Source organism: Augochlora pura, chromosome 11 (assembly GCF_028453695.1).
Source record: "Augochlora pura isolate Apur16 chromosome 11, APUR_v2.2.1, whole genome shotgun sequence".
Lineage (NCBI taxonomy): Eukaryota > Metazoa > Arthropoda > Insecta > Hymenoptera > Halictidae > Augochlora > Augochlora pura.
The window spans coordinates 6,679,880-6,699,849 of NC_135782.1; the positions used below are offsets into that span (position 1 = coordinate 6,679,880).

Sequence of the window (19,970 nt, forward strand, 5' to 3'; positions counted from 1 at the left end):
AAATTTACCGTTCGATCCACCGTGTTCAATAAATGGTTCCCCTCTCAGAGCTCGAAGTTTATTTTTCTTTGATAAATTCACTTTCTAAATTATCATTGACGCTCTAAGCAAATACTACATAAACATCGTTTAGACATGTTTAAATGTTTACTAAGCTATAAAAAGATATATGTATCTTGAGGAATCCACACGAGAATCATTTCTACAGATGTTACGGTGGCAGTAGGAAAATCCTTGAACTTGAAAATTTCATTTCCATTAAATTGAATTATTTAAAAACTTAGTCCGACGCAGGGAAAACCTTCTATAATTTTTTATTGTATATATCTTCGAATTAAGTTAAAACTTTACTCAAATAAAATTGTTGATTCTATCTATAAGAAATACAATTTTTTGAAAGTTTCGTGTTACACGTACATTTGTAAAACTCTTCCGTAGGAAGTATCGAAATAAACTCAGTGGAAGTATTCTGTATCTAGTAATCAATACAGCTATCGACAGGACGGATTTTACAAAAATGAAGTAAAAAAAACGTAAATGCTTGATCGAACGAAGCTTACGTTGGGCGGTGTACACGAAGATGATAAAATCTTAATAACCGGCGTCGCGCGCTCGCAATGATACCATTTCCACCATCTATTCCGACCAGCGAACCGTCTTCTAAATGGCACGGTTCACAGCCGGAATGCATAAGCGAGAATATTAAGTGGAAATTGGGGCTTGCAATATGTGTACATGCACTTGAAATCGGACTGGTAATCATACGAGTATAATTGGCGACATCCATTCAGAGAAGGCGGGAACTCTGCAGCGTGTTGCAAATTTTAATGATTCTACTCAAGGCAAACTCATCATACTTTCGTCCGTTCTTTATTTTTTTTCGTACGTGCTCGAGCTGTTAAAATATTCGGCAATACGCTTTGCTCCCCGTTTCGGTGAATTTTTCGAAACAATATAATTAGTATTAATTATCGCATGCAACGAACTGAAACGAATGTTCAAATGATATAACGAACGTGATAAAAACCGAGCATGAACGAACGTTTATAATTTGACGATATGATTAATTCCAGGTCAGCGCGCGCGCCAATGACGAGGAACAATTTATTGTTAGTCGTTAACTCTGCGCCGTGTGGCGCGTGAAATATGCAAATGCTGGTCGGATGTGTAATACGTTCAGCACTTATGTTTATTCATAGAGTTCACGGAAGATCTTTACTCTACTAGGGGATGTAGTAAATTACAGACGTACACACACGGCATTATCCATCCACCGTAACATATCAATCCTACAAAATTATGGTTACATCGAGCTTCAAACTGCTACAGACAATGTAGCTTCTATAATACATAAAAAAATAAATATATTTTGTGACGTATATGTAATCATACATATTAGATCTATAAACATATGTATAGAAACTTATTATAATACGCGAATTAGCTCCAAACTAATTCTGTTTCGGTTAACTTCCACTGTAAGGACTTTAACTTCCACGCGTTGACCTATAAAAAGTGTGCAATTTTTCATATATTTCAGTGGTATGAGACCATCTCTGCCAACACCTACATCCACAAACGCCCCAAAATGAGTGACGTTTCTAACTGCTCCGGTTAACAATGTTCCACTACTTATATCGTTTATGCTAAGCATACTATTTTTGAACAGAGGACTACTATTCTTCAGTCTTATATCTTCGTCTTTTTTCATAGATAATCCTTTAACGATGATTTCCATCGTCGTCTCATCTGTGTTGAGCTTCTGTGCCAAAGCGGCACAATTCTCTTTAGCGCAAGACATTACTCTGTCGATGAATGCGGCGCTACCAAGATCCTCTATGTTACAATTACAATATTTTAAAAATCGTTCGGCTATATCATATGACTCTGGGTGAATCCAAGTTTGATCTAACAAATTGGAATTGTATTTTTTAGCTCTCTTGCTTTTCACTGATACGTCGGTCGCTGATGTTTCTGGCAGTATTCTGATAAATCCAGCACACTGTTCAAAAGTTTTGCCACCAATACCTTTCACCTCCAATATCTGTTGTCTATTCTTGAATGGCCCGAATTCACTTCGCCATTGTATGATATTGTTTGCCCTAGATACATTTAAACCGGCAACCCTTTTTAAAAGGCATTGGGATGCCGTGTTCACATCTACTCCTACAAAACTCACAGCCTCTGAAACTACCTGTAATAATTTGTACCATTTTCATCATTTTTCTTTATTTCATAAAATAATCGCTTGATTAGCACAGATTAAATAGAAATTCGTACTCACTTCATTCAATGTTGCTGATAGTTGCTTCTCTGGTAAGTCATGTTGATACATTCCCACACCCAAATGCTTAGGTTCTACCTTTACCAATTCGGCAAGTGGGTCTTGTAACCGTCTTGCTATGGAAACAGCAGAAATTATATTAGTATCGAGATCTGGAAACTCAGACTTTGCTTCTGTGCTACAACTGTATATTGATGCGCCTGCTTCATCAACAATTGCATAAGAAATATTTAATGCTTCGGATTTAATTAATCCATTCAAAAATTGTTCCGTTTCTCTACAAGCTGTAGCATTGCCCAATGCTAATATTGTACATTTATATTTGTTTATCAATTTCATTAGAACACTAACAGATTCTGCCATGTAGTTTGCTCCTTTTTTATGTGGATAAATTACACCCACATCGAGCACTTTCCCTTGTTCAGAAATGACTGCAAGCTTGCAGCCATGAACAAATCCAGGATCTACTCCAAGTATAATTTTTCCTCGAACAGGTGAAGTGAGAAGCAACTGTTTGACATTAACTGCGAATACTTCAATGGATGCAGTTTCTGCTTGTTTCTTTAACTCATTCCTGACTCGACGGACAACCAAAGGCTTTATAAATTTTGTAAAAGCATAAGTAATACCTTCATGCATTATATTACTATGGCATTTGGATGCTTGCATAGCATCTCTGTATTGTTTACAACAGAATGACTTAAATGCATTTGGAAAAAAATCGGGTAATATAAATTTTACTGTGATAATCTTTTGTGCTTCTGCCCTGTAAATAGCTAAAATCTGATGAGGTTTAATCGTTCTTGTATTAGCATTAAAATCATAATACATTTCATACTTTCTATCTACATCTTTCTCTTTGGTATCAGACTTATTGGCTTTACATGCAGTAGTTTGTATTTTTATAATGCTTTCAGTTTGTAGTTCTTTGACTTTATCAAATATGCATTTATCCTTGTTGATTATATCTCCTATTATGTGAATAATACCTTCTGAAACCTGGGTCTCTGTTTTCAAACCTTCTTTCTTAGCATCAACAAGTGTAGAAAAATCAGGTAATGGTTGACCATGTAACACAGCAATACTTATGGGTTCCAATCCAACTTTCTTGGCTCTTTCTGCCAAGGATCTTGTTGATGAAGTCTTAAAGAGGGAATATATGTATTCTAAGTCATCCAAACATTTAGTGGATGTAACAGCAGCATGCACATTGGGCGTCCATTGTCCTGATTTGTCAATAAGCTTTAGAATGCTCTGAGCTCGTTGTTTGATTGCTGTAGCCTGATCAAAACTCTCTTTCAATGCCCGTAATTTATCGGCTTCCATACCACCAGTCATGTTTCTTCTATATCTTGCAATAAAAGGTATTGTATTGTCTTCTTTTAGAAGATTTACCACATTGTTTGCTACATGCCTATCAATATTATTTACCTCGCTCACATAATCTACATCTGTCCAGTCTTTACATTGTACAGAATTAAATTTTGACAGTAACTCAGTTTTCAGAGAATCTTTAGAACTTGTCTTATCAACACTTTGCGTTTCGATGTTTTCTTTATCATTACTTCCAATTTTAGTGTTCCCTTTACGAACACCTTTCCTTTTTTTATTTTTATCATCATAACTTTGCTCTTCCTCTTCCTCTGAATCTAATAAAACATCATCATCAGAATGGGTAACAGTTTTAGTTTTTGCTTGTTTACTTTTTGTCTCTGTTCTTATTCTCCCACTCTTTTTGGACTGTGCAAGACTATTAGCCTTTCGCTTTTTGGCAGTGGAAATATTTGTAGATTCTGCTACTTTTTTCTCTGGATTTGTTTTTTTTATTTTCTTGTCGGGAATATATTCATCCTCGCTAGAGATATATTCTACTTCATCTTCAGAATCACTTACAACAATTATTGGTTTTGTTTCAGATCTTACACGTAAAGATCTTTTCATTGTGTATGCTTTATAAAAACAGTAGTATTAAATTATGTCGAGATATTTATTGTTAAATCATTTGTATTTGGGCTAATTTGCCAAGAAACCAGCAGAAGGATATGTAACTGTGAATTCGACGTCACAGATGACAACAATCGCTTGTACTTCTAAATTTCTAACCAAACCTAACAAACTTACGTCACCGAAATGAGAAATCATTGAGAACGTGCCTTCATATTATTTTCAATCGTATCATGGATATTGTATTGTACATATTTTACCTGTAGTTTATATTGTATTAAATTGTAATTGATTAGTAACAAATGATTTTTAGTCTTTGATAAGAGAGATAAAAAGATATTATAAAGTAACAGAAGACATCTTTATAATATTATCTACCAGTGTAAAATGCATGTACTACTGTATATAAATTAGTGTCAATGGTATATAATAATATCCACACTGTCTTAAACTATTTTAAAAAAGTTTACATGCAATGTCAGCAAAACTTCAATCGCTACTGAAAGGTATATCTAGCAAAGTAAACAAATATCTTTTAATTGATAAGGGAAAGACAATTAATAATGCTTCAGAAAAAGTACAAGCAAAATTGAGTAACATGCAAAATACTATTACTGCGAAATATGGTGTTATTGCAAAGGTATATTACAATTATATTATTTTTTATTTTATTTTATTGAAAAGGTACATTGAAATGTTAAAATTTGGTAGAATTTTATTTAAAAGATATAATGATAAAACTTTTGTTATTGATTTCAGCAAGTGAATAGTGACATTATGTTCATGCAAAATTTAAGTGTAGCAAAACTAGAACCAAGTCCATTACCAAAAAAAGTTGCAAAATGGTGGCAATGGTATCAACAATTAATGGGCTTAGATACAGTCGAAATGGCTAAACATCAAGTAATTGTAGCTCAAGATAAATTATTTAAATGCCAAGATGAAAGAAGAAATCTTAATCGGCATGCAAAAATAATAAATGATAAATTAAAAGATCTATACTCAGATCTTATAAATACCAAAAGGGACGATCCAAGATATGTACAATTAACTATAATAGAAAATAAACATCTTCAAGATCAAGCAACAATTACATCAGAACTTGATTTATTAGATAAAGAAGAAAAGGATCACTTTACACAACTAGCAACAGCTATCAAAGAGTATCATGATACCCAAACAATGTATGCTCAAAAGTACAAATATGTGTCTATCATTGTATCAGCTGCAGTAGCAATTATATCATTAATTGGTTCAAAGATCTACAATAATCAGAAAATTAAAAATATCGTAGATGCTATAAACACGGGTCTAGAGTCTATAGAAAGTAATATGAACACGAAACTTCGGATAATTAATGATAATATAGAACTTCATAATAAGGTCGAAAACTTGGAACCAGACCGACCTTCACAAAATGGATGGGCACTACATACAGCACTACTTGGCTTAGGTTTTATTATAACATATATCCTTTTTGTACGAAACTAGCTACTTCATTTGTCATGATTTCTTTTTTGATACATTACAAAAATGTAGAGAACATAAAACATTACATGGTGATTTAGTTGCATTTATTATATGTAATATTTTGTGCTTTGTACATGACACAAAAGTTACACTTATTCAGAAAACTATGCCAATGTATTTAATAAACTAAACAAATATAAGATAACTATTAGCTAGGAATAATCATTTAACTGATTAATTAACTTGATAGTATAAATCATAATAACGAAGAAGTAAACTATTGAGTTTTGTCGAGTATTTTAAAAATTTAGGAAATAATTTTATTAAAAATGAATTAAGAATGAATTTGGTCAAATAATAAGCAATTTAAATATCCGATATATTGACTGTATTATGTTTTCCAAGGTTTCCATTCCATTCCATCTGGAAGTTTCCTTTCAACTTTTCCTTTTCCTACATTCGACCAATTAGTACTCAGTACTGTACCACCAGATTCTTGCTGCAATAAAAATCGTAATTTAAATATTTTACATGAAATGCAGTTATACTTTTGTAAATTGGTCTCAGACAAATACTTACAAAAGATTTATTCATTGCTCGCCTAACTTCATCAGAGCCTTCATTATATATCTGTTGGAACAAAGCGTTTACAGCTGCTTCCCCTACATTCTTTTCTTGTGCCTCTTGTTTTTCAATCTCTTTTTCTAATTTATCCCAATCTCGAGCTTTTGTACATGAACTGGGATACTTTAGTGGTTGAGCTCCCGCTTGTAAAATTTCTAAAACCAACATATTATTTTTGTGTTGAAAATCAAAATTTTGTTTAAAGTTCCAAGTTTAAAACAGACCATATAAATGCAAGCTAGTTTACCTTGAGGTATAGGCTGTACCTTAGCCTCTACTACTGGTTCTCCTATTAAGGTAGCCCATGTAATCCCAGATTCTTTCTTCAATTTGATTTCTATTTTCGATGGACTTACTTTAAACGTACATTGCTCAGGTATTACAGGATGTGCTAAATCTAACTCCAAATTGTAATCACTTTGTGGGAGTGAAGCTGATACACGCAACTAAGAACGAATACAATAATTAAGAGATTATTTACATAATTAGTATGTTTGTATTATGAAATAAGATACATACGCTATTTTCTTTCATATCAACATTAACGTTTCGTGTATTTTTTGCAAGAATCATGACAATGACATGTGTCTCCGTTTGATACCAATCATATCTTATTTTGCGAGCTATCTCCTGTAAAAATAAAAAATGTTTTCATCCAATAGTAGGATGCTATTTAACGATTGTTATCGTTCGCAATATTTCAGTTGTAAAACTTACTGCATTATTATCGTTTTGCGTAGAACTTTCTTCACTAGCCATTGCACCGTTCCCTGTGTGATTAACAAAGCTCAAATCATTCAAAAATCTGACACAAAAATGATTCGCGATGCCGAGAGTTCTCGAAAGCTCATGTCACATACATCAGGAACGTAACAAAGTAACAAGTGACCCCGCGCCGAGTTCTCAGATAAGATACGCTTCAAATTATCTTATGTATCTCTGGAGAAACGAGGACTTTTTGTGACTATATTTATAATATAGTGGAGATCAAGAAACATCGTCGAAACTTCTAGAACATATCCTAATCATTATTAACTGCATCTATGTTTTAGAATATCGCATATATGTACGTGATTCATATCATTAAAAGCTGTTTAGAAATTCAATGAAAATACTCCATTTCCGTTATAGTAATTGAGAATTCGCCAACTTCCGGTTATACTCGAATTAAGGAAGACCTTTGGGGATCTTTGAATCGAATGTTTGGAAATTTTGAATGGTGTTTTGAATGTAATTCTATTGTGCTGAATGAAAAGAGAAAATATGTGCGAAGAGTTTTCGGAGAAAATAAAGATCGAAGCGGATATTGAAGAAGTAATTGTAGATCCGGACAAAGTTCAACCTATTATTGGTATCATGCAAATAATCTTACAAGAAATACTTTATATTTAAGACAAGTAGTCAGTTCCCTTTCTATGACATATAATTGATATTCGATAAGAACATAATTCTTTAGTAATTTATACGTACTTTCCTCGCAATTCTCAATTGTTTCTGTATAGTTATTCTGATATTAAAGGAACAACTTCATGAATTTGTCATCACACGTTGTCCAAATTTGTATTCGGCCAAAGTTTATCGATAATAACTTTTTTCAGTTCATTTTCAAAATGGAGAACTCAAAGATGAGGAGGCTAAGAAAATGGATTGTGGACTATTCTACGATCCCCAGAAAAGTCGTAGAACATTGGCTCTTTCAAATGGACAAATTGTTTATAGAGGTTATAAGCCTAACACGAGTCAAGATTTGATGCGCACCATGCTTGTTCTCCATAACAAAAAGACAGGTAAAGTTCGAATGGTCCATGTTGAACGATGGCAGATGACTCCAGTATTAGAAAAACCAGTGATAGATAATGGTTCAACCACAACTGTTGAAAAAGTTACTATGTTAAATAAACAATTTGGTTCAAAGAAGGTGAAACGAAGAACAGAACAATTGGAGAAAATGAAAGTAAATGTTGACTTTGTTAAAGAGCAATTGGAGCAGACAGTAATCGGTAATCACATATTTCAATGTTGTATTTATTAAGTTAACAGATCATGATTTACGCATAAACCTTTTTCATAGATGTGAAGATTGACAGAACTGATTTGTCAGTGCAATTACCAAATGATGAATACATAACAAATACTACTTTGCCAAAATGTAATAGAGAAGCAACTAATGTAAAAGAAGTTTATAATGTATATGATATCATACCACAGGAAAAATTAGAAACTCTTTATGATGAAGCTACAGAAATTCTGAATGATGAATCTAACAGTTTAGAAGGGTACGTTTATTATCATACATTGATATGTATGTACATATTGTATATGTTTTAATGCAGTGATTTTATTTCATATAAACTATAATTTTGTGTTACATTTAGACGGTCAAAATTCTTCCAAAGGACAGTAAAATTCTTGCAGACAGACCCAGACAAGACCAAAAAGGCAGCTTTACTGCTTTATATACAATCAGTTGCATCATGGTTAAATATGCCCATGAAAGATGGTAAAAAACGAGGTATTGAAGTCTGTAAAGCCTCACAAGAGGTGAATTTGCACGTAATAGACGCATATAGTGTGCAAAGCGCAAATGGAAGGTAGGCATATGAAATGTAAACGTATTAGAAGAAATTCGACCTGCATAATTAATTTAAATAATGAAATGATTTACAGATTAAGACCAACCAGTGTCAAAGATAAAGCAATGATACACTGTATGATTATAGCTTTAACGATTTGTAATTTTATATTAGATGTAGAATTACTTGCAACAACATTTAGTCATAAGATTGGTTTGAAAAAATTAATAGACCTTGCCAGAATCGTTGGCGCTATGCCAACCAAAGAAGACAGGAAGATTGTTACTTTAAAAGTTCCTTTGCCACCACCGGCAGCTGCTTTAAAAAGAATCAAAAGGAAATAGATTTACTGGAAGTATTATCTTGGAAATATTTGTACAAATAAAATATATTTAAGTATTAAAACACTTTTTAATATCGCGAGAGAATTGAGCCATACTAGTGTGCTTTATATTAAGAAGAGTTGAGAAATAAATGGCAATAATAGCGGAAAGTATGCGTGTATCAAACATAATTGAAATTAATATAAGAATAACAGGATCTCGTGTATGACTCAATTCAATACTTGCATGTACAAATGTTAAATATTATATCTATTTTATGAAACACTATAATTTTTAATCTATGTACGGAGTAATTGGAACTGCTCAAAATATAAATCTGAATGCCTAAAATTGTATCTTACACATCTGATGCGCCGAAAACCTAGCGTAAAGTATCTCGTTTCCTCTCTTTGCTTGAACTGTGCTGTTTACCAGCTTTAATTGAAGCTCATAATAGATCGAAAGTTCTCACGAAACATGATCTTTCCAATAATATTTAATTCATACAATGAGATACGTTTACTATACACATAGTGGCAAAACTCTCAAACTATTAGCTAAATGATACCGACAGAAAAGCGAACACTTTGGCGAATGTAGATAATAGATGTTTTCTATTTTATCAAAATTTTTTAACATATTGATTAAATTAATGATTAAATTATTGCTACCTTGTAAATATTTATTCAATTGTTATTTTTTTCATATCAACGAATTATTTAATTTATAACAAACCTTCTTAAAGAGAACACGTGTTTATCAAATTGAAATAATTTATACATTAGTTTCATAATTTAATTTAAAAAGTTTAATTACATTACAAGTGTTGAATGTAAATATTTTAATTAAGTAATTTATTTATTTAAAGATCTTCAATTTGGCTTGCAGTTTGAGCGTTTTGCTACTACACTGTAATGGCGCTGTAGGGCCACCTAAACGAAGCGTGGCAAATTTGAATTCTATGATAGAAATGCATGTTCAGTAAATGCATATTACTGCATGAATTGAACAGTATTGAAAAGATCATTTTTCGTGAGAACTTTCGATCTATTGTGAGTTTAAATTAAAGCAGAAAAATATCACTTTATGTTCGAACCGTGTTTTCGGTGTGCTAATACAATAACTTATGATTTGCAAAGATTTAACAAGTTTGGTTCCTTGGTTGCAGAGTTTCGAGCTCTTGAGTTCCATGTTACCAAGGATCAAAACGGATTCATGGTGTGCATTTGAACTTCTTGGGCTATCCAGTGCTCTCAAGTACGCAAGGTTTCCTTTTGACACTTTAAATCTTTTTGAATGCGGGCAAACCAAATATGCGTACTTTTGAGCATCGAAATATAAAAAGATGTTACTTCTATACATTGAAAAAGTAAAAGATGCATAATTTTTAGCACTGAAAGGCCAACTTACGTATGTTTAGACGTTGAAATACAAAAATACGCGGTCTTGTTCACCGAAGAAAATATATAAAGTAGTCAATCTTTTTACACTGCTGCATTTATAAATGTAAGTTGTAAACGGACCGGTATCCGCACGCAAATTTCTTTGCGAAGCGTGAGGAATCAATTTACGGGACAAAAACGAAAAAGAAGCTAAAGATTAGATCGAGCTCACGCGAGTGTAAGGAAGTGGGGACGCTGCAAGAATAGTAATGGGACCACGAAGAGAAAGCAAAACAGAGACAATAATTGTATTCACATAATGCTTGGGAGGCTCGAAGAGCTCGGTTACAAAGGAAAGAGAGACGGGGGCGGTTTGGGACCGATGATCAAATGATTTTAGACTAATCGTAGAGCGTCTATCGTGGTTAACGGAGGGTAAGGTCGAGGAAACTGGCACGTTGGCCGGCCCTGAGCGACTCCCCGCAATGTGGGTCGTCGTCTAACTGTTCCACGTACCGTTCTGTCGACTCGGTGCTGTCCATTAGTCAGATACAACTCCTTCTCTTTCTCACCTCCGACATCGGTAGCCGAGAAACGACGGAGCATCTCGCCTCGCCTCTTCCTTCCTCATTATATTGATAGCCGCGACACACCGAACAATCTTTTTCTAATCGATACTCCGCGGAAACCTTAGAAAGTTTGTCCCTGTTCCTTTTCCATGTTTAACGGGATGAGATTCCGCGTCCTAATGCAAATAATCTTGATCATCCGCAAAGATATTCTTCAAGACAAATACGGCTATCCAGAGAGATGACTCCTCCTCCAGGGATTCTTGCAGAGAGATTTTTCATTCCATAGATTGGTTGAAACAAAAGATCATTTTCTTTCGTTTCGCAAAAGTCCGTCGATAAATGGAAAATACTGTTGCCTCATTGGTTTCATACACGCCCCTTTAGTGGTCTTTTTTTTTGTTTTTTATTTGATTACGCGTTCGATTGCGTTAGCGACCTACTGAGGACCCGACGCAATGCAAAAGACCATCGAAAGTTTTTCCAATGCGGTGTTCATTTCCGCGAAATTGATCCTATTAAAATTCAACGGTGTACTTTCATTCCGTGGTTAGTGACGTCGCCGATGGGAGAATCTTCCTGAAACGTGTTTTTCTTTCGACGGAATTTCCTCTTGCTCTTGTACCATTTCGTTCGCGGGCCTTCCACCTCCTCGCCCTCTCACCGTCACTTCGTTGTCTTCCTGCTACCACCTGGTCGCCGAGGCACCTCAGTCGACGTGTGACCTTCTATCAGGGCTACGGGGCACCGTGGACACGTCACACGCTGAATCGTCTTCGTGGTGGCCGCGGTTCGATTATCTTTCCTCGCGAGAAAATAAGAGCCGAGGGTGCGGACAGTTTCGCATGGGGCTGTGAGTGATCAGAATTCTGCCGAGACCACGTCGTGGAAACGACGACTGGAGAACCGTTCATGATTTTGGTCCCGTCGATCGGTCAAGGTAATCCGTCCTCCATCATTTAGGCGATAAATCGTCCCGCGAGAAATGAGAACGAGCTCTGCTGCAAAATCCCAGACCGTGAAGTATTAATCTCGATCACCTAATTCCTTTATCAGACCGAGAAGATAAAGCGATCTCAGTTTTAAATAGTACGGAATTCGATTTCTTGTTATGTCAGCCTTATCTTGACTTTATTTAGATTGTTAGATCGTCTACCATGGATCGATGATGATAATGAGAGTGGTGACTTTTTATCGCGCTGCATCAGGAATGTTAAAAGAATCGTGTATTGAATCAGAAAGATAATTTAGTCAATTTAAACAGTAAGTTCATATTATATCAGATTTTTGGTACCGGACAATTTAGAGCAATGTTAAAATCTTTGAACCCAGTAACCGGATCTTTATGCATTTGTAGCAAAAATGAATTTCGAAATACTGCAGCATTACTTTTGCTGTACTAACGTCATTAAAAGAAGAAATACATTTTCATTGTTTGGTACAAGAGACGATGAATCTTTTATTTTGCATGAAGATACGTGGCCAATGATACGTAAGTTTGATTTCCCGAGCGTCGAGAGCTTCCAAGATTCATTGCAACGATTCAAATACCGATCTTCGTGAATGCTGTCGATCAGGATACCATCTTCACCCGAGCAGTCTAAAATTAGAATATTCTGCAATTATTGTACCGTTATAATTAGGCCGAGTTTGCATTGCGTTAAAAGTCTCGAACCGTTCCGTCAAATAGCGTAAAAACAAGCGCAATAAACACCGAGTCCGAGCACGTTAAAAATGAAATCTGGAACCGGTTGCCTGTTCTCATTTGCATCGGTCAACAAGCATCCCTTCGTTAAGAAAAGAAAGCAATGTCCGAATGGCTTATTAAAACTGTGACCGTCGATCAGCCGATCTTCCTGTTCTCTTCCCGGTAAGAATAACGAGTAGAGGGCTTTTTAATCTGAAACAGGAAAGCAAATTGAAATTAATCTGTGGCATCTTACACTTGAAACAGTAGTACAACAAGAGTAGCTAATTTATAAGAATTGAAAAAGATTTATTACTTATTAAGGACCATTAATTGGTCCTCTAAGAGATTCCAGGCCAAATTTCATACAAGATCAATCCGCACGTGAATTTCGTAGTTGGATCACTCGTTATAAAATAACTTCTCAAATCTCGTTTCACATTCCTTGCAAATCGGCACGCTGCAAAATGCATAAATTCGCGGTCGAATCGTGTCGCATCATCAAATGGGACAGCGCCGGCACGACGATAAAAAAGCAAACTGATAAAATTTGAATGTCGTTCCGGAGAAGGAGGTCGAGAGAATTCCACGGCCGCCGAGGATTCTGTCCGTGGCTTTGGTCACGGAAAAGCGAATGATTCATGGCCCTGTACCCGAAACAGCTCTTGAGGATGAAACCCCCAAACCGAGTGGCAAAAGTGGGTCATCGCGCGAGCATCGTCACACGAAACTGAATCGTTTCTGTTTCGTGCGCCAGTCACCGAGCTAGGAATCGCCGTGGCGGTCACGGTCACGAACATCCCAGCCGCGAATATTATGGTCACGGACAGCGAGGGACCTTGGACAATTTCATGGACCCCGAGAGAGTCGTGCGTTCGGGTCGATGGACGTGTACCAGATCCTTCTTCCTGCCCGCCCACGCAACCACATGTTGGCTTACGTTTGTCAAATATCTTTCGCAGTTGCTTCTCCCTTGCACTTCTTCAGCGTGTTCTTCGCCTTTCTCGATCAATGATCTCTAGATCATTCACTTCTGCGTTAATAGTCAGCATTTCCTACGCTTTACACACTAGGTTCGAGGTATTCGTGTACTGAAAGCTTCCAGCGTGCAATTTCCAAGCCGCAATGTAAGTCGACGTATAATTATCCGAAGAATAGGATACAATTATGAATCGTTGCTGTGCTGAATAATTGACGAATTCGTTGATTTCTTCGCGTCGTACTCCTCATTCGAGTCGCGTCCCCCTTTCCGAGAAGTCAATCGCGTTTTGAATCGCCTGAAGACGGTGGAAGGATGCTGGAAATAAAAATAGCAGAAATAAGGAAACTGGGATAAGATAACAACTTGTACAGTTACCTATAACTCTGCGAGCGTGCAGTTAAATCCGCGAGTCATGTACGTATTCGATTCTCGAGAAAGTTCTAAGCGTTTTCCGTGAGTCAATCAAGGGTTTAATTGAATCTTCGATCCGCAAGCGTCGGCCGTGCTTACCGCGATCCAGCTCCCATAATCATCGACGTATCTTTTTTTCTATATGATTCGAGGTCAAGCAGAGGCTATTATCAACGTCATCTAAAATAATGGGCAAGCTCCGAGCATGACAATCCTGTTTCTTCTTCGTTTTGTCTTTCGATTTCGAATCCCGGGTGCGAACGGGACAGGTTCCTACGTCGAAACGGATTGTTCATCGTGAAAACGACCCGGTGAAACTCTTATGACAAAGCGGAAATTCCGCTCATACGTGTCACGGTCTTGTCTCCGCCGTGACAACGAAAGCTCGCTCGAAAGTGCGAGTAACGAAATGCTAATGCCAAATACAGCAATCGAGATTGCGGTGCCTCGACAAAAGGTTGCTGGAATGCCGCGCGAGAGAGCATAATCGCGAGGAGAGGCCGCCGCGACGAAGAGGAAGAAGGAAAGAGAGAACAGCAGGGGCCCGTTACGCGTTGGAACTCGATTCCGCTCGATGAAAGATGTAGCAGCTTGTCCCTGTTTATCATTCCATTGTGGAGATGGCTCGCTACGGTCAGGGGAGCCCGTTAATTACGAGCAGTAGCTGAACGCCTTAAAAGCCGGGCAATTACGCCGCGGACAATGAACGGTAATTGCGGGGGAACTGACGATTTCAGTTTTACACGCGATCGGCGAGCTGGATTCTCGCACTGCTAATTGGATCGTTTGCATCTCGGAGCGTTTATGAGGTGCTAAAAAACCATTGGAGATTCGCGGAATACTGAATTAAGAATTCATCCGAAAGGAATATGTCCCAGATACGAAAACTGGAAATATTATCTCGGATCGACCTGTTTCGAAATTACGAATACGATTTCGTGGAAATCGATCTTGCGATAGCAGTCCCACCATTATTTATTTACAAAATCCTACACTTTAATATTTTTATCAAAAAGATCTTAAGGAAGAAAAAGGCAGATCACATTAAAATTTATAATGACTGTGGAATGCGAGAAGAATCGTTCGCGTCAGCTTAAAATGATTTCAAAGGCTGCTGACGCGTTTACAGTACACAACAAATCCGGTGGGCGTACCATGAATCGTGCACGTATCCCGCATGCACGTTCGAAACCATGCCCAGATATATTAAATGTAGGACACAAGGGAGGACGGTACTCCTTTCCGGCCCCTTTTACTTCACCGCATGATAAACTCGTAGCCCAGAAACACGCGGCACCTGAATACTTAGCATAAAGGATTCGAGCATTTCAGCGCGGTACGGAATTTGCGTGGAATCTTCGAATAATTACAATATTTATACAATATCGAAGTAAATTAAAAATCAAGATTAATATTAATTCAGCTAAATTCATTATCCAGCTATTTGATCCCGAAGTCAATTTTTATATGCATAAAGCAAACACTTTTTACATTATAAAAGTATTCCCCTATTAATCTCGAAGCACTGTATTAGAATTGTATAATTCTTTCATTTCAACATCTCCCTTAAAATTATTAATTACGTTGTCCGACTGCATTGCACACACAAAAATTGCTATATGTTTCATAAGAAACGTACTTGATTGTTTATGTGATGATCTTTTAGATATGGGGAGAAGGATGCAGTTCAGCTCATGCACACTGGTGCTGGCCCTAGCCTGCGTGGCGGGTACGTCATCGGAATACTTGATGGGTGGTCACATGGACAATAATCCACCTAAGTCTATACTGGAAGAGATCGAATCTTCTCCGGCTTTGGCAAGAACGTCGCAACTGGATGACCTTGACCTGGATCTCGACGCAGAAGAGAGCACCGTTGCCCTGTCGACGTCGAACGAAGAAGATCCTTTACGTTATCACCTTCCGTACCCTTTCGCCTTCAACGGCGGCAGACCGTTCTCGCTAGAGAAAGACCCCATCACCGGCAAGATCGATTTTGAGAAAGCACCACCTGTGAAAGCTTTAAATTACACCACTCGTTACCAAGAGCACGCGAACGATGACGCACAGGTCAACAAAGATTTTTCGAAAGAGCCTACCACGTATTTAAAGAAGAAGATTGAGAACAAGGAGTCGGTGGACGTCAGCCCTAACGAAATCAATCCCTATTCGCCAAATTTTCATGATTTCCTTAATCTCCCTGTTCATTATTCGTCCGACGTCTACGCTAAAGACAAGTATCCTCTGATATCCAGTTCGTATGCAAACACCAAGGTCCAAAGTGGCTCGAACAGTTACAGCACCTACAATCATAAACCTTATCATGGTGAAACTGTCCTCTATTATCCTACTAGGAAACCGTATGTGCCAAAAACATCTACATCGACAACTACCATGGCTCCTAGAACCACGACGACGTCTACTACTCCTACTAGTACTACTACCACCACTACTACAACCACTACTACGACTCCTAGACCGACGATAACTACAACAACTATTAGCACTTCTACCACTACTACTACAAAACCCCCGCCACGAACCACCGTTGTTCCCACATCTACAAAAGCACCCGCGATAACCACATGGAAACCTTCGATTACTACTCCTAAGCGATACATTGATCACTTGGATGATTATGAAGACATTCTGCCAATAGAGAAGTTACAGGTTTCTATGTTTAATAATAATCATCAGCAAGGACAAAACAACATAGCCCATAATAGAGATCCACAAGTGAAACCTCCTGTACACCACGACGAATATATAGGTGATTATGAGGATTACGAGATCGGTGAAGAAGACATGAAAGACTACAGTTCGATGAAGGAATCAACCAATGAAATTGTTACGGCTAGCACCTTGCCTGCTACAGTGCCAACTGTTCATAACATGACAGTGACTGCTGGAACACCAGAAACCACTACAATTACAACAACAAGCACATCTATGTCACCATCAGCGGCACCATCTTCTATTTTCACGGTTTCTTCGCCAATGCCTCAAGAGAGTACATACCAAAGTAATTCATTGGCATTCCAACCGCGACCACAGCGTCCAGTGACTTCGATGCCTTTAGACAATGATCCTAGGCTCCCAATAACTTTTGAAAATGACCATAGGAGGCAAGGCGTGGCAGACAATGTTATCATTAATCAAAACTACAGGCCAAATCCAATCATTAATCAAAGGCCAAACGGCTTAGGTGGAATCTTGGTGGAGAGTACCAGTAACATTGTCATACCGCCTGATCAAGACACAGTGTCTTTTGTGCTTGGTAACAGACAAAATGTCGAAGGTGGATACTATTCATTAGGAACGGCCATTGGAGAGAATCTTTATGGTGGTTCGTCGGGAATAGACGCTTCCTTCAGACCCCAATATGGTTCACCAATAGATAAGGGCAATTACGAGCCACAAATGCATCAGGGAAGCATTGGGCTACCTTCGGTATCCATAATCGATAATAATCCTATTTACGCCGCTCAAACGTGGAGACAACCAAATCCTTCTGCTCCACAAAAAACCAACAATGAAGTGGAACCATCAAGAACTCAGGGTACAGTTGTAAAAAGTACAGTGCTCATGGAACAGGCGGACGACAAGAAAGATGACAAAAATGTCAACTATGTTGTTTTTCCTAAAGACGAACCCAAACAACCTGTTGAAGAACACATCGTGGTTATAAATGAGGCCGACGGAACTGTACACGAGATTACATCTTCTCCTACTACAAATAAACCTATCAGAGTAGAATTACCTGCATCCGACGAAGAACATTTGCCCCAGCTTTCAGAAAATTTGACCCCACCTGCGGAAAGACCGAGACCTCCATCCCAGTTTTATTATCATTATCATCATGGTGGTACAGTAAGGCCTGATCATCCAAGACCGCAAAGGCTACCATTACCGCCTCGTGGGAAGCAGCCATCGATGCCACCTCCTTCAGACCTAGCAATTAGGAGACGACCTTATCCTGACTCCAACTTGCCAAATATTTTGCCACAGTTCAGACCTAATGCGAAAACATCTCATGGACATCGTGGCTCGGAATCTATTGGTACTATTCCGGCTGGACCATCTTACCCAACGAGGGTAAGGCAACCTGTGCAGGTTCATCCTCCCACAAGAAGACCTCTGCCTCCGCCACCATCTTATCTTCAGAGACTGAATCCTCCACCACCGCCGATTCATGCACTTAGAGTTGCCGGTGCAGCTTCCACAAAATCTGAGAGTGTCGTTCCGCCTAGGGATCCGGAATCCACGGTCATGAGATTTCGTCTCCCAGCGGTATCAGCCACCTCTAGAGGGGAGGAGGAGGTTAAATCACTTCAGAGACTGTCCAGTCAGAAATTGCGGTTGGAAGAGGAGGAAAGATCAGAACGTTACTCGGAAGAACCACCCCAGGTGCCACCCAGACCGCCTTTGTTTCCAAAACGTAGGACGGCTGACTCGCCACATGTTGCCACCCTTCAAATGATTCAACAACATGGGACATTTGAAGAAGACAACGCAGAGATGTCAAGTCTACCGCCCAGTGCTACAAGCGTGAACGATGAATCGGGCGAGATTGTGACCGATCAGGAGGCAGACAGAAGGAAGTTCGATACGAGGAAGACAATGGCCGAGCCTCCGGTTTACGTAGTATACCCCGTGAATACTGCAGTGAATATACATCCTGACGATTCCAGAGAGAAAGATGAAAGTGTGGTCGTAGGAACTCGTGGTCCTCACAGACCTCTTCCACCAGAAACGCTCCTCCAGGACAACGAAGATCAGGAAATGAATGAAGAACAGAGTCCTCCAATTCATAGTTTATTCAGTGGACGACCAGTTGTCTCAGACTTCCCTTATCCCTTAGAGCGCCCTGATCCTTCTATTCTTGCGAATGGAATGAGGGAAACTCCTATATTGGTTCCTAGTGATCAGCGCCAAGAAGAAGAACCTGTAAAAGAGAACAGCGAAGAGAAGGATGACAAAGACTCTAGCGTAAATGTTATACCCTACTTACAAGACTTCCTTCCTTTCCCTGCAAGAAAGAATGATGTCATCTCAGCCACACTCCATAGGCTACCATCTTCGCCATCTTCTACGCCCATTGCTTTTGTCTATACGCCAACAGCTCATGCCTCTCACCGTATTGACGTTGATGTACGAGACGAAGACAGCTCGAAGGTTGATAATAACGAACAGAAGCCTGTTTTGTTGCCTTCTCAACAACCATCCAGTTCTTCCAGTTCGGCACCTTCTCCGCAAAATTTCATGGCACCGTTCGTTGCTAGCGTCAGCGCTGAAGCACCCTCTAAGAATGGCTGGAGCGTTGTCGTCGTAGAACCTACTCTAAATAGAAAATCGGATGATGATCACGACTCTTCTGAAAATACTTCTAATGCAGAAGAGACGCAGACAGAGAAAAACGAGTTCGATCCAGAGAACTTCAAGCCTCAGTTATTTGGTGGGTTCAAACCAATTTACGAGTTTCCTACAGAAGACGTAGACAGGCTAGAACGAAGAGAGCCCAGTGAAGTGAATTCAGAGGCACAAGTTCAGGAGTCTACTGGTTCAGTTGTTTGATGAAGGAATAGGTTTAATGACTAGAAAATATGCTATTTAAATGAGAATACCTAAGCTTCGAGTATTTTGTTGTCACAGCGTCCCTTTTGGCATTATCAGCCTCTGACTCAGAAAATAAGGTTTTGATAGACATCATAAACAATTTTT

The 19,970-nt window shown here is 38.2% G+C and overlaps 5 protein-coding genes and 1 long non-coding RNA gene across 7 annotated transcripts; 3 read left to right on the forward strand and 3 right to left on the reverse strand.

Moving 5' to 3' along the window:
* Positions 1–386: 386 nt before the first annotated feature.
* LOC144476943 (S1 RNA-binding domain-containing protein 1) lies at positions 387–4,374 on the reverse strand. The gene is made up of 2 exons (XM_078194286.1): positions 2,285–4,374; positions 387–2,194 (listed from the first exon to the last, which is right to left on the reverse strand). Exons 1-2 carry the CDS (start codon positions 4,223–4,225, stop codon positions 1,427–1,429), a joined length of 2,709 nt encoding a protein of 902 aa, XP_078050412.1. The 5' UTR covers positions 4,226–4,374; the 3' UTR covers positions 387–1,426.
* A 73-nt stretch (positions 4,375–4,447) lies between these two features.
* Positions 4,448–6,197, forward strand: LOC144476944 (mitochondrial potassium channel). 2 transcript variants are annotated; one of them, XM_078194288.1, is made up of 3 exons: positions 4,448–4,868; positions 4,988–5,412; positions 5,523–5,702. In XM_078194288.1, the coding sequence occupies exons 1-3, from the start codon at positions 4,704–4,706 to the stop codon at positions 5,557–5,559; spliced, it is 627 nt and encodes a 208-aa protein (XP_078050414.1). In that variant the 5' UTR covers positions 4,448–4,703; the 3' UTR covers positions 5,560–5,702. The 2 variants fall into 2 exon arrangements, with proteins under 2 accessions (XP_078050414.1, XP_078050413.1); XM_078194287.1 differs by having other exon boundaries at positions 4,451–4,868; positions 4,988–6,197.
* On the reverse strand, positions 5,786–7,199 carry Sgt1 (suppressor of G2 allele of skp1). The gene is made up of 5 exons (XM_078194289.1): positions 7,040–7,199; positions 6,842–6,952; positions 6,570–6,768; positions 6,278–6,477; positions 5,786–6,197 (listed from the first exon to the last, which is right to left on the reverse strand). The coding sequence occupies exons 1-5, from the start codon at positions 7,079–7,081 to the stop codon at positions 6,090–6,092; spliced, it is 660 nt and encodes a 219-aa protein (XP_078050415.1). The 5' UTR covers positions 7,082–7,199; the 3' UTR covers positions 5,786–6,089.
* Positions 7,200–7,442: 243 nt separating this feature from the next.
* Positions 7,443–9,800, forward strand: LOC144476819 (uncharacterized). The gene is made up of 5 exons (XM_078194073.1): positions 7,443–7,673; positions 7,921–8,322; positions 8,394–8,598; positions 8,698–8,913; positions 8,990–9,800. The coding sequence occupies exons 1-5, from the start codon at positions 7,571–7,573 to the stop codon at positions 9,237–9,239; spliced, it is 1,176 nt and encodes a 391-aa protein (XP_078050199.1). The 5' UTR covers positions 7,443–7,570; the 3' UTR covers positions 9,240–9,800.
* A 2,281-nt stretch (positions 9,801–12,081) lies between these two features.
* On the forward strand, positions 12,082–19,823 carry LOC144476848 (uncharacterized). Its single transcript, XM_078194137.1, has 2 exons — positions 12,082–12,109; positions 15,916–19,823. The coding sequence occupies exons 1-2, from the start codon at positions 12,082–12,084 to the stop codon at positions 19,821–19,823; spliced, it is 3,936 nt and encodes a 1,311-aa protein (XP_078050263.1).
* Positions 12,622–16,042, reverse strand: LOC144476849 (uncharacterized). The gene is made up of 4 exons (XR_013495085.1): positions 15,889–16,042; positions 13,797–14,153; positions 12,845–13,069; positions 12,622–12,769 (listed from the first exon to the last, which is right to left on the reverse strand). It is a non-coding gene; the product is annotated as an uncharacterized LOC144476849 (long non-coding RNA).
* Positions 19,824–19,970: the final 147 nt, after the last annotated feature.

What these genes read in the sequence shown, in the direction of transcription:
- LOC144476943 (XM_078194286.1), bottom strand. Translation starts at nt 4,225, where the DNA reads ATGAAAAGATCTTTACGTGTAAGATCTGAAACAAAACCAATAATTGTT. An exon ending in TATCAGCAACATTGAATGAA is followed by an intron (nt 2,195 to 2,284) that starts GTGAGTACGAAT and finishes AAATTATTACAG; the next exon opens with GTAGTTTCAGAGGCTGTGAG.
- LOC144476944 (XM_078194287.1), top strand. Translation starts at nt 4,704, where the DNA reads ATGTCAGCAAAACTTCAATCGCTACTGAAAGGTATATCTAGCAAAGTA. An exon ending in AATATGGTGTTATTGCAAAG is followed by an intron (nt 4,869 to 4,987) that starts GTATATTACAAT and finishes TATTGATTTCAG; the next exon opens with CAAGTGAATAGTGACATTAT.
- Sgt1 (XM_078194289.1), bottom strand. Translation starts at nt 7,081, where the DNA reads ATGGCTAGTGAAGAAAGTTCTACGCAAAACGATAATAATGCA. An exon ending in CGCAAAACGATAATAATGCA is followed by an intron (nt 6,953 to 7,039) that starts GTAAGTTTTACA and finishes TTATTTTTACAG; the next exon opens with GAGATAGCTCGCAAAATAAG. An exon ending in TTGATATGAAAGAAAATAGC is followed by an intron (nt 6,769 to 6,841) that starts GTATGTATCTTA and finishes ATTCGTTCTTAG; the next exon opens with TTGCGTGTATCAGCTTCACT.
- LOC144476819 (XM_078194073.1), top strand. Translation starts at nt 7,571, where the DNA reads ATGAAAAGAGAAAATATGTGCGAAGAGTTTTCGGAGAAAATAAAGATC. An exon ending in ATTGGAGCAGACAGTAATCG is followed by an intron (nt 8,323 to 8,393) that starts GTAATCACATAT and finishes CCTTTTTCATAG; the next exon opens with ATGTGAAGATTGACAGAACT. An exon ending in GTGCAAAGCGCAAATGGAAG is followed by an intron (nt 8,914 to 8,989) that starts GTAGGCATATGA and finishes AATGATTTACAG; the next exon opens with ATTAAGACCAACCAGTGTCA.
- LOC144476848 (XM_078194137.1), top strand. Translation starts at nt 12,082, where the DNA reads ATGATTTTGGTCCCGTCGATCGGTCAAG. An exon ending in GGTCCCGTCGATCGGTCAAG is followed by an intron (nt 12,110 to 15,915) that starts GTAATCCGTCCT and finishes ATGATCTTTTAG; the next exon opens with ATATGGGGAGAAGGATGCAG.